Source organism: Copadichromis virginalis, linkage group LG12 (genome assembly GCF_057382275.1).
Source record: "Copadichromis virginalis isolate Kocher_CV1m ecotype Utaka linkage group LG12, C_Virginalis_male_GT1.1, whole genome shotgun sequence".
In the NCBI taxonomy this organism is placed as follows: domain Eukaryota; kingdom Metazoa; phylum Chordata; class Actinopteri; order Cichliformes; family Cichlidae; genus Copadichromis; species Copadichromis virginalis.
The window spans coordinates 37463498-37475764 of record NC_140629.1 but is presented as its reverse complement, the minus strand read 5'-3'; the positions used below and the strand labels follow the sequence as shown (position 1 = coordinate 37475764).

The following is a 12267-nucleotide window of genomic DNA, read 5'->3' as shown; positions in this document are numbered from 1 at the left end:
CTGTCCATCGGCAGCAGCTGATCTCTCAAGATACAAATCAAAAAGACTCCAGGACTTGCTCCTAGATGGCAGGGAGCAACGAGCTACTGGACCCAAGAGTAAGCCAGAAGGTACAGGGGCTGAAGCATGCACTGCACACCTCTGGAAGACATGTGCACATAACTGATGTTATGTCAGTTATGTTTTCCTAAAATGATACAAAGTAATCGTACTATCAAGGATTTTTTTCAAAGCTTGCTCGTGTTGGAATAGTAGGTGGAGCTTACAACTGTCACACAACTTTACCGTGAGGACTCCAACATTTTATCATCTACTGACCAAAATCCAGCTTATTTCCAAACGGTCATTTGAGATGGTTTGGAGTGCAAATCATTTTCTGCCTGGCTCTCATCATTTCCTCGTGGTTGCTAAAGCCTGTTTTAACTGACTGACATTTAATTTTGAATGAACAAAAGTGACATTCTGTGGTTCCAGTCCATCACACTTGTATCCTATGGATTTCAATAATCATACTTTAAGAATTACATCAAACTTTCTCTGAACCAAAGCAGGTGAAATGATGAATAGACTGGCTAATGTCACCAGACACCACTGTAATTTTGCCTCTTGTGTTTTAGAACAGGTGAGTCGTTTTTTTTAGATCGGGAATTGTAAATTTTCATCTTTTCACGACTGAAAAACATTATCCACATTGCTCCTTGATCACTGATGCTTTCCATTTTTCATGAAAGTGTCTTTCTGGATTATTGGAATAGTTCAGATTCAGACATGTTGACACAGTAGTAAAAACATTACTTAAAGATTGGTGCCAGAAGTTGAGTTCAGACTGTGAGTCACCTTTGGCTTAGATCCCGAACAGGAGGCCAGGAAGAAGATGGGTGCAGATGCAAGCTGTAATAGTCTAATCACTGTTTTGTTGGAAAATCCAAAGGGATGATGTAAGAGATATGGGATGGAGAGGAAATGTAAACAGGGGCTAAATATACAGCTGCATTGTCATCGCAATTAAACTAAATATTTTGTTATTTCAGAATGAACGTGACTGAGAGTATAGATTTAAGGCAAGGTGTTTTCTGCTGCACTTAAACGCGTCTTGCTGATTTAAAGGTATTTTAGAGACTATATTTCAGAGCATAACAGGTTTATTAAAGGCCCTGCATCACAAAGTGTTGATTTTAAGCCCAAGGAGTCTTAAGAAAACCTGCCTGCGCTGCAGCAGGTGCACATTCCTCCAGGGACAAGCCAGGAACCTTGAGGTAGTATTTAACGCAGATGTTTGACCCTACTTAAGATGTTAGCCCTCTATCTTCATAATACATGGTTGGGAGTTCGAGTAAAAAACATACCAAGGTTCATGAAAATGATAACGAGACAGTAAATAATGATAGATCACAATTACTTCAAGCTTGTGCAAGAGAAACTTGTGATGCCACAAGAACTATTATCCATCGATCCATACATCCATCTTCTGCTGCTTATCTGGGGCCGGGTCACGGGGGCACGCGCCTAAGCAGAGAAGCCATGACCTCCCTCTCTCCCTAGCCACCTCCTCCAGCTTGTCCAGGGGAATGTCAAGGTGTTCACAGGCCAGCCGAGAGATACAATCTCTCCAGTATGTCCTGGTTCTGCCCTGGGGCTCCTGCCAGTGGGACATGCCCGCAACACCTCGTGGAACGGTCCTATTTTAATAAATGTCTCATGTAAACTCAACTCAACTTCAGGTTGCTCATAAAGTCCCCCTCAATGATCACCAATACCATTGGTTAGGATCTGATTAGAGAGAGAGAAACAATAATGTGATTCTAAGCCACTTCACCACACCTACATTAGGAAACATCCAGGGGGCATCCTGCCTGAGTCACCTCAGCTATCTCCTTTTGATATGAAGAGGTTGTGGCTCTACTCTGAGCTCCTCTCAAATGACTGAACTCCTCATCTTACCTTTAAGTATGAGCCCAGACACTCTATGGAGGAAGCTCATGTCTGCTGCTTGAATCTGACGCTTTTTCACTTTCTGTGAACTTGTATCCAATGTTTTAAAAAAGGCAAAGAATACATTTTGCTTATATTACCAGCAGCAATTGTTAAACGGTTAACCGAGCCAAATGTCTTCCTCCAATAACACACCAAACACCACATAAAAATAATGGATAGTAAGTTCTGATTGATGGTTTTGGTGGAAACATTTGCCGTCATAACTTAAACTTCAGACTTTGTGAAATATACAAAATAGAGGAAGCTGGTGTATTTACAGTTGGTGTCCTGATTTAAGAGATATTTATACAAGATAAAACACAAGACCTAAAGAAAACCAAGCAATCCTTTCAATTATCAGCCTTCGAATAAATCTTTAACTGTGTCCAAATATGTGTGCCGTTGAAGACAAAGTGATATCATATTTTCTTCAGGCACCCAGATGGTGTGTACTTAATGCAAGACTTCCTCGGATACCAAGTAGACAGCTTAAGATGACTCTCAATCTTCCCAGTGGCAAATGTTTTTTTAATGATGATGGTCCACAGCCCACATGTGATCCCAGTGTATCTGAAAAGAATATCAACTTTAACGCACGCAAAAAAGGGAAAAAATTCAGAGAGATTAGATTAAGTGTATCCGTTTTCATTTGCTCTGAAATTGGTCCAGGGGCCCCAATTTTGGGGTGATGTTGTCTCTGGACAATAGCAGCTGTTCACAGAATGCAGGGGGAACAGGAGAAATCATTACAGTGGGGCTCATCCAGGCTTTCAGTGGCAAAACAGAGAGGCGAGCCAATATAAGTGCCACTTGCATTCTTGTACAGATCTGATGTGCGATGTGATGTTTGATTTAATGGGTAAACAAGCCTTTCATCCACCCTGAAACAGCTTCCAAATGGCCCATGGCATGTTCTCGTTGGATTTGGCTTTTGCAAGTTCAACCAACTAATTGTGCTTTCATTCAAGGAACTATTTCCTGTCAAAAGCTTTCCTCTCTTAGAGGAGAGCCTGTCCAAATAATTAAAATATGCATGATTCAGATCAATCTATTATTGGTAAATGGTAAATGGCCTGTATTTGTATAGCGCTTTTCTAGTCCCTAAGGACCCCAAAGCGCTTTACACAACCTGTCATCCACCCATTCACACACACATTCACACACTGGTGATGGCAAGCTACAATGTAGCCACAGCCACCCTGGGGCGCACTGACAGAGGCGAGGCTGCCGGACACTGGCGCCACCGGGCCCTCTGACCACCACCAGTAGGCAACGAGTGAAGTGTCTTGCCCAAGGACACAACGACCGAGACTGTCCAAGCCGGGGCTCGAACCGGCAACCTTCCGATTACAAGGCGAACTCCCAACTCTTGAGCCACGATCGCTTGATTGCCATTTATCAAACACTCTAAAAGATTATTGCATAAAACATGAGGCCAGTTTGATCTTTAGTTTCCAAATTCCTTTCTATATCCCCCAGTGGCAGATACAATGCATTGAGAGACAGGGCACAGCTGCCATGTTGGCTGCACAGACTAACATAATACATAATGCTCTGGCTATCCATTTTCTTTTTATAGACTAAGACACTAGCCATGAAATCCATGTCTTGTAATCAGCCAAGAGTAATATTTCACAGTTAAATGTTATGCTTTTCCTCAAGACCTGCAACTGTGAGAAAGTGTAGCCCCAGCAAAACTGGAGAGAAGAAAAAAGGAGAAGGTGCGTGAAGTAAGAGCTAATGAATAAATAACTTTTCTGCGTGATTTGGGGTATATCATATAGAGATTTCTGTGTGTCTCTCAGGTAAAATCAAGCCGTGGAACTAAAAAGAAAATAGATCCTGATTAGGTGATTCTCAAATATCACAATGGTTGCTTTTCCAGACAAAATGTCCTCTTTGTCCACTTGATAGATGGTTGCAAACTGCTGAGGCCTTATCCCCACCTCTCCACAACTCTGTGACCATTCAAGTCAAGGTCATATGATAGCCCTGCAGGACTCTTTCCTTTCTAAAGGCTGTCCACCTTGGTCCTGCTGCTTTGAAATCAAACTTGCCATTGTTATTTTTACTGCCCATGACAAGGACAAAGGGACTGGGCAGCAGGGACACACACACGGCTTGAAATGCAATAGGGCTGGGAATTCCTCTTTAATTTCAATGCTATACTTGATCTCTGGGCTGCATGACTGACCACCTTATTATCTATAGCGACAGGAGCTTATCAATACAGAACTCGCTGGGCCCACAGACCAAAGACAAACACTTCCTTTATGCAGGATGTACCCTCGGGGCATGAGACACGCCGCGCAGGCCAACCAGCTGAATTCCACAACTGAAAGGGTGGGAGACTGAAAATAATTTCTAAACAGCCAAATTAGTCTAACAAAAAAGTAAAATAAATCGGATAACATAAAAAAAAAAAACAAAAAAAAACCCAGAACATAAGCTGAGAAATGTTTTACTCTTTCTCGAGAGCTGAGTTTTCATGGATAATTGATTTTCAACCAATAATTGTCCATTATTCAACAGCAGAATAACTGTATGTATTGGCAGGATATGATTTTAAGACATATATGTATGGTTAAACCTCTGCAAACACACCAGACTAAAGGAAGCCAAACATGTGAGAGGTTTGAAAAGACGAGTACACTGAGTACACTGGAAAAAAATACCCACGTCTTTGTGACCTTCTTGCAATTTTCTTTTAAAATAGAGAATAATAATAAAACAAAACAAAAAACAAAGATATTAGTGCCAATTCTTAAACCACTCAGTCATCCAGTAAAAGCTGGTTTGTCGTTACGCAGTTTGAGGCAACATTAGCAAATATTAGAATTGGAAACTGGATCTAATTTGAGGGATGATCATAGGTGACAAGCAGGCAGTGTTTAGTATGCAAATTCAGCTCCTAACAGTTTTCTCACTTTTTTGCAAGTCCTTACACAAGACACTGACTTCTGTGACAGCCTTGCTGCTTGGAAATGATCTGAGAGCAAACATACCTTACACTCTGATTGTGAGGCATTTTGCCCAATGCATTCTTGAATGAAGCTGCCTGCTGTTACGGAGTGACTGATGGCTTTACTAAAAGTATAAGAAATACATGTAATTGCTTCTTAAAGGCGGTGGGTGTTTACTTTCAGGGTATATTATGTTCTGCAGTCACTTGAAGACATTTTTGTAACTGAATAAGTGATTCATCACCATTTGATGACAGTATATTATGTTACTCAGTAGCAAACTACATGTTGAGCATGTCATATCTTTGTAATGTGCAGCACTATTCTATATCAACCTGTCAGTTCTGTTTTAATATTTGTGGCCTGTTTGACAGAGTGCCTTTTAAAGGATGATAAAGTAAAATTACTCCTGTTTTGGTATTTTTCTCCGTGATAAACACTGCTCACCTGCTTCACCATTACTGTTTTAGACATGCTAGGCACAGGTTTAGCCATCAAATGTAACAGCTAAACAAGTTTTAATCAAATCTGCTGTGTGAAGAATTAATTTAATAAACTGCTACATGGTTTAAGGCGAATTTTAATCGCATGATTTATGTTCACTGGCAGTATTTTGTGTACCGCGTCTTATTTTCTTGTACAAATTCAAAAGCCCCCAAAAGAAGTGGGGGCAAAGTTTTGTGTGCTGTATCACGATAGACAGAAGTTCCATCATACTGCAGGAACTACTTTAATTTGCACACAGTGCATCTGCAAGCCACCTTGCAACTTATTCAATTCATAAACTATTGGCTATATAAAATAATCTACTTTTGAATATAGTGGTCCTAAATAACAAAGAAGAGAGATTTTAAGTTTAATTAATACTAAACATTTCAAAACGTTCTGGATACAGCCAGGACTGGATTCACCCAGCAAACAAAGGTGGTCGACAGTCGAACTGACTTTTCTTTCTTTTGGAATAGAGTGAAACATGAAAACTGAACAGAAGTCAAAGTTAAATGAATTAACAGGAATAACTGGCACGACAACAGGAGGTAGGATGGGGTGGGAATGTGTGGGTTGGCAGGTTTGACTTTAACAGCAGGGGAGTGTGGTGGTGGGGGTGTTAGGAGGATAATCAGGAGTAACTTCCCATTCAGAGCAGACAAACAAGGGGAAACATTCGTAAACTTTTTTGTTTTTTAATGAATTCACAACCACAATTTAACTGAGGTCTGATTTTCCGGGACAAAACCATAAAAAGCTTCATGTTGTGCTCGCGTTGCCACAGGTTAATGTTAATTAACGATAAATGTTGTTACTAAATGTTTTACAAAAACAATGTTACCACTTAACACTCTCCACTCAAATATTAAAATGTAATGTATTTGACCATAGCTTGACAATTTTTTCTTATTTAATCTTTATTAGTCTATAACATAATCTTTGTCACAGCCTTGGCTAAATAGCCCTGTGAAGTGTCAATCATTTCCCTGCTTCATATATAACAGAATTGTGCTCTTCCATAGGTAATGTTAGATTGGCTGTGAAATTGCAACATCAGAGCCTTTCAACAAACAGCTGAAGACAAACAGGGAGCAGGGTGGGTGGTGGCAGCACACCTTAAGTTTCAAATGTGAACCTCGCAACAATGGACACCCTCAGGCATCCTGTGCAGGTGTGACCTGGATTTGATAAAACCCTTAACTTCTTACCCAGTGCAAATAAAGTCAGAGCTGCCCAGGTGCAGCTTTTGTTTGTGTCTAACTTTTGGCAGTGCAGCAGCTTTCGCAACAGAGTCTGGGAACCAATAGCACAACAAAGGCAAGGCACTGAAAGCCTTATAGGTTCATTGGATCAGACGGCTAGCAAAGGGCTCCTTCTGCTGACTACAACCTGAACACTTATGAAGCAACTAAATTTAAAAAATACATTAAAGTCAACACTGTGAATACTAAATAGGTCACGCTCCTGGAGGGGTGCAGTGACACAGCACACAAAGGAAAGATGAGTTCTTTTCATCAACAGTCATGTCTGCTATCAATCTTTTTTAACACCATTGTTAGGGCAAGGACAGAGGAGACAGAATAACCCAACATGTGAATTAATTGACAGGTGTAATTTCAATCTTAAAAGTTGAAAGGCTGAGTGTGACAATAAAAGAAAGACAAAGGAGTGACCCCGTTGACAAATCAGACAAGAGATGACAATGAATGTGTCATGCATCTAAAGGAAAAGCTATTACTCTGCTTTCTTGTCCATTGTGTGGTTTTTCTCCTCACAGCCTTTCAGTGATGAAATCCTTTATGAGAAATTTGGTAGGTGAAACTTGAGACACCAGATGGATTTACAAGAAAAACCATAAAAACTTCCACATTGCATCATACAGATAAGGTCATTTGATCATTTAATTTCAATTCAATTCAAATGTGATAGTTTTTAAGCAACAAACTTAACCCTGTGGATTTGACCAAGAAGAAAGGCTGGGAGTGTTTGAGTGTGTCTGTGTTTAATTGTGGGTCTTTTAAAGCATGCACCACACTTAAAATTAAATGCTTCAAATAATAATAATGTGCAAACACAAAGAAAAAAGAAAGGAAAAAGTAAAAACACATGTTGGACGAGAACTGCTTTGCATTAGAGCACAGTAAGAAAATGAAGACACGAGGACCTGGAATGCATTGGAGGGACTGATCTTCAGGTTTGAGGTGCGTAGCAGGTAGGAAGCTTAAATCTAGTCCTTCCAAAAGCTAACTTTAAACAGTGTGAGAGACATTTTATGATGCCGGGTGGTCTTACTATCGAACCTTATCGAAGACAAACAGGTGTAGTTTTACACTTTCACTGAAGGGACTTTAGGTGTAACTGAGAGAAGAGGAAAGAAATTTAAACTGAGCCCAAATTTTTCATGCAGCATGACTGTATTTGTGTCTTTTCGGGGGGGGGTTTGCACATGTTAGTATGGAAATACAGCATGTGTGGTATTTATGAATAACACTGGGATCAGCGCTCACTAACAGATTACAGCGAATGTATTATAAACAATACATATGGTACAATACCAGTCTGAAGCTATGTATGGAACTGGCCTCAACATATGTTTTACTCTGTGTCGACACATGTGCAAATGTTGTCTCTGGAACACATCTGTGTAATGTAAATATACCAATGAGGTCAAGCTTCGTCAAACTGCATTAAGATGACCTGTTACATAAACAGTTTCAAAGAGGAGGAGTATTAAGCGCACCAATGTGGGTTCAATTTTAAGCAGAAAAGAGCTGAAAGGAAAATAAACATCTTCCCAATCCAATTTTTCAGCAAAGGGAACTCTTAAAAGGTGAAAAATAAGAAGAGGTGGGAAAATATGTCAGCAAAACAGAGGTAGGGATGTAAACTGTAACGGTTTGCTTGTTTTTATTATGACTCTGTTTTCTGCATGCAGGAAGAAATAATACATTTTCACTGGATGTTTCTGTGAAAGAAAAAAGTTGGCTTAAGTTATTAAGGGATAAAAGAAAGGGGAGTGGGGGCTTTTACATGGTAGGGTTTACTCTGTTAACAACCAGCAGGGAAGCTTTTGGTGTTACTACTCCTACTCCCCTCCATGCACTTCATGTGATCTCATAATTGCAAAGCCCACAGGGGCAGGTAAATGGAGGTCAAACAAAACTCCTTTTTGTTACTCCAGCATCTTGGAAGTGAATCGTTTGAAGTCTATCAACACTAACACTCCCTGCAGAACAATGCAGTGTACATGCCCTCAAATGGTCCACATTCCTTTCATCATATAAGTAAAGACTGAGAATTATGTTAAAAGTAACTGTTTGCAATGAAAATAGTCAGCTTCATGGTCACGAGCTGAAATCTTTCCCTAGTGCATCTAGGTTTAATTAAGCATACAGGTTTTGCCTGTGATCCAAAAACATCTCACTCAACAGCTACGTCTGAGACTGGACAGATGGGTAAGTAAAACCCAGAAATAAGCAAGTCCTGCCACTTAGAAACCATCTTGGTAACACAGTAACACTTCCAGATAGTTATTTGGGCAGTTATTTTGAAGGCTCAGTCAAAATAATGCATCCAAAGAACAGTTATGTATTAGGATATGAAAGAATATACTGAGAGGAGAAAAACAAATGCAAGAAACCAATGAAGTTCGGTATAAAAAATTAAAACTGGGTTTTTGAACACAGTTTAGTGAACTTTTTTTTTTTTTTAAACAGAAACACCAGAGACTATAGAAATAAAATATCATTGTCGTCTTCAGATTCTGGTTTAGAACCAGACTCTCTAAGCAGGACAATTGCAAAAATGTGATAATGGGATTTGAAATTTATAAACAAAAAACAATTCAGGTAGTTTCAATTCAATAACGGCATCGCAACCTACCAAGAGCAGCACAAATCAGTGGATCGAAAAGTAGGAAACCTTTTAAGGGAGGGAGCAAGTATTGTACTAATCAAAATAACTCTTTGTAAGCTCAGGGTTTACAGATATGTTTCAGTCTGTACACAGCACAGCAATTCAGACTGAATAGAGGCAGCTATAGAAGAATGCATTTTTGATATAAGGGGAAATTCACAAAATATTATTAACAACCTTGACAGCACTGTTTAATCAGAAGACGAGCATTACTGCCCATATGGAAAAGATCTATATAAATCTTATAAAGTTTGTATCTGTCTTGTGTGAAACTTGTATGAAAAGCATATAAGAGTGAAAACAGATATAAGATCCCTTGAAAAATTATATAATGAAACTTGTATGTTTTGGATACTTACTAAAACAATGTATGAAAGTAATGAGGAAGTGGCCACTTTCATGAGTAATCACATATAAGTTTTTACTATTTCTTTTCCATATGGGTGAGGACCAGAAATATGTGGGGCTCAGCTCTAAACATTCACGCTGAATACAAAGTCACAGCGCTGAACCATCCATGGCTACATTAGGCCTAAATAGGAAGTGCTTGTTTCTGAATTACATTCAGTACAATTTAAATACTTTCCTTCCCACATTTTGCACTGTGAAAGAGAAACATTTAGCAACTTAATCTCTTCAACCACGATTCCCCAGAAAAGATGTGTGAAAAAGATGCAGACGCCATGAGACAACCTTTCATATGAATTCCAAAAATCCAACTCAAACTACCCCTAACCCTATGTGAGTCACCCAAAGACCTGCTGGATTGACGTTAGAAGTACACGATCACAATAAAGTTAGCAAAGTGCTTCCCAACTTGAGAAATTTGACCTTCGGCACAAAACAAGAATGCAGTTTTATGACTCTTCAACTGAAGGCCTTCATTTTCATCGCATTTGACTAACAATACATCTGGGCCTTAAACTCGGTGTGATTAGTACACATAAAGTAACAATCTCGGGATAATCTTTACAGGTGAAAGGTTCTCCAAGGTCCACTTTAGTCCAAGACTAAATTTACTGGTTATCTGCAAAAGGACATTAAAACAGCAGGTCTGGGTAGGGCTTCGCTCACTTCACTAGCAAGACTAATCATTCCATTTTATTGTGCAATGCCAGATGAAATACTGAGCTGAGCGTGTTCCCCTAAAAGCTTATATAACTTCAAGTCGGCACCACAGCCCCACAGGTGAGGCCCCCTTAGAAACGATCTTAGTGGTTCAACCCAAAAAGCAAACTTGGGACCAGGTAGTTTGAGTTTTTGTAAACAAAGTTTTATGGATCAGAAACGGGTAGGCAGCCGGGTCTCATGGTATTTGGGAAGGAACTGGGGAGGGCATTTCCACTCAACTTGACACAGTATGGATTTTGTTCCCATCCTAATGGAATTGCAGAAATATTTGAGGGGAATCCCATTACGTAGCAATTGGAGTGCTGTAATAATGTACTCACAGTCATTTTCCCACTGCGGTTGGCCTCCTCTCGCTCTGCCAGGGCTTTCAGGAAGTTATCTTTGAGTTCTTTTCCTGCACTTGCCAGTGTCCTGGAAAAGACAACACTCAAACGGTTTGAAATGTTTCTCTTAACCTGAAAAAAAGTCACATGAAGCCTTAAAGGTTCTTAATGGAAGCTTTTCACCTTCGTGTTGCTACAGGGCAGTCTGAACCCCTTCTGCTCTAACATGAGCAAATAATCAAACATTATAAAGAAAAAGTGAATTAAAAATTGGCCATTGATTTGTTTTTTATCTCCTTTGACACTGTAGAAGAGAGATATTTCCGCTCTCTGTCTGCATGACTTTCCTTTCAATTTGCAAGTATAATCCCGCAGACTCAAGCCAGCATCTAGTATGTCATCCACAGCACTTCACCAAAGCTTATCTAGCTCTGAGAACGCTTCCACATATAAATTCTTAACGGAAGGTATCAAATTAAGTTGTTAATAAGTAGGGGTTTTTATTCTAAAATACATCTTAAATGTACAAAAATCAGCAGAACGTTCCAGCAAGATGCTATTAATCATATCTGAGTTCAATGACTTTTTACTTTTTACACTTAGGCCAGCCTGTTTCCATGGAGACTTGTTTCTGGCGCACACAAACGTATCCACACCTGAAAAAACACTGGCACTAATATTTGAACAGTTAACACTGCAGTATGAGCAGCAGAACTTTGGCACGCATCCAGAAGCGACTGTGCAAAACATTCATCAGACCCACACCAAGTTAACATCTTAAAGGCAGTAAACAGGCCATTGGTGACTTCTCAGTTGTGGTAAAACATGAAGAAGAAAGAATGTAAATTTAAAAAAAAAAAAAAAAAGAAGAAGCAGAACAGCCTTTAAATAAGCTACAATAAAGTAGAACGTGCAACTCCGGTGTTACTTCAGCTTTCTGGAACAGTGATGAACACAAACAAAATCTGAAATTCTCGACAGATTTCCCATGAGTGCATTATGCCCAATTTTTCAAGTAGTGTTAAGTATTTCACTTATAACGTGGAACTGAACTATGAAGATTTTTAATATTTTTTCACCTAAATTCAACTTTATATTTATGCAGTTTCATCTTCATTTGTAATGATATCATCAAAGCCCATTTCCCAACAGTGCATTGTGGGACAAATTGATCCATTAAAAATGGTCGTTAATCAACTCAGAAAATATTTAGTTAAACAGACCAAACAAACTGTTCTTTCTTCTTTAGTTAGTTAAACAGACCAAAGTAAGCTTTTTTGCCATTATTTTTTAGTTATTTTTTATTTTTTTGCAAGGAGTGAAAGTATTTGGACGAGATGGCGGCGCACTAACGCCATACGGATTGGTTAGCAAATCTGAATTTATAAATGGAATGGGTTGAATGCACAGACGCACATGCTAACCATTGCTAAGTAACTCACTAATAAAATGGCAGAATTTCACTCACTTGG

The 12267-nt window shown here is 39.3% G+C and overlaps 1 protein-coding gene across 4 annotated transcripts in view; it reads right to left on the bottom strand.

Moving 5' to 3' along the window:
• cfap299 (cilia and flagella associated protein 299) overlaps window positions 1-12267 on the bottom strand; it is a 97725-nt gene that overhangs the window by 61677 nt on the left and 23781 nt on the right. For all 4 annotated transcript variants that reach the window (XR_014923423.1, XM_085476397.1, XM_085476399.1 and 1 more), the window contains exon 3: window positions 10793-10883. Coding sequence is in view for 3 of the 4 variants with exons in the window: in XM_085476397.1 (XP_085332523.1) it covers window positions 10793-10883 (91 nt within the window). In the remaining variant the exon portion in view is untranslated. The remainder of the gene's footprint in view (window positions 1-10792; window positions 10884-12267) is intronic.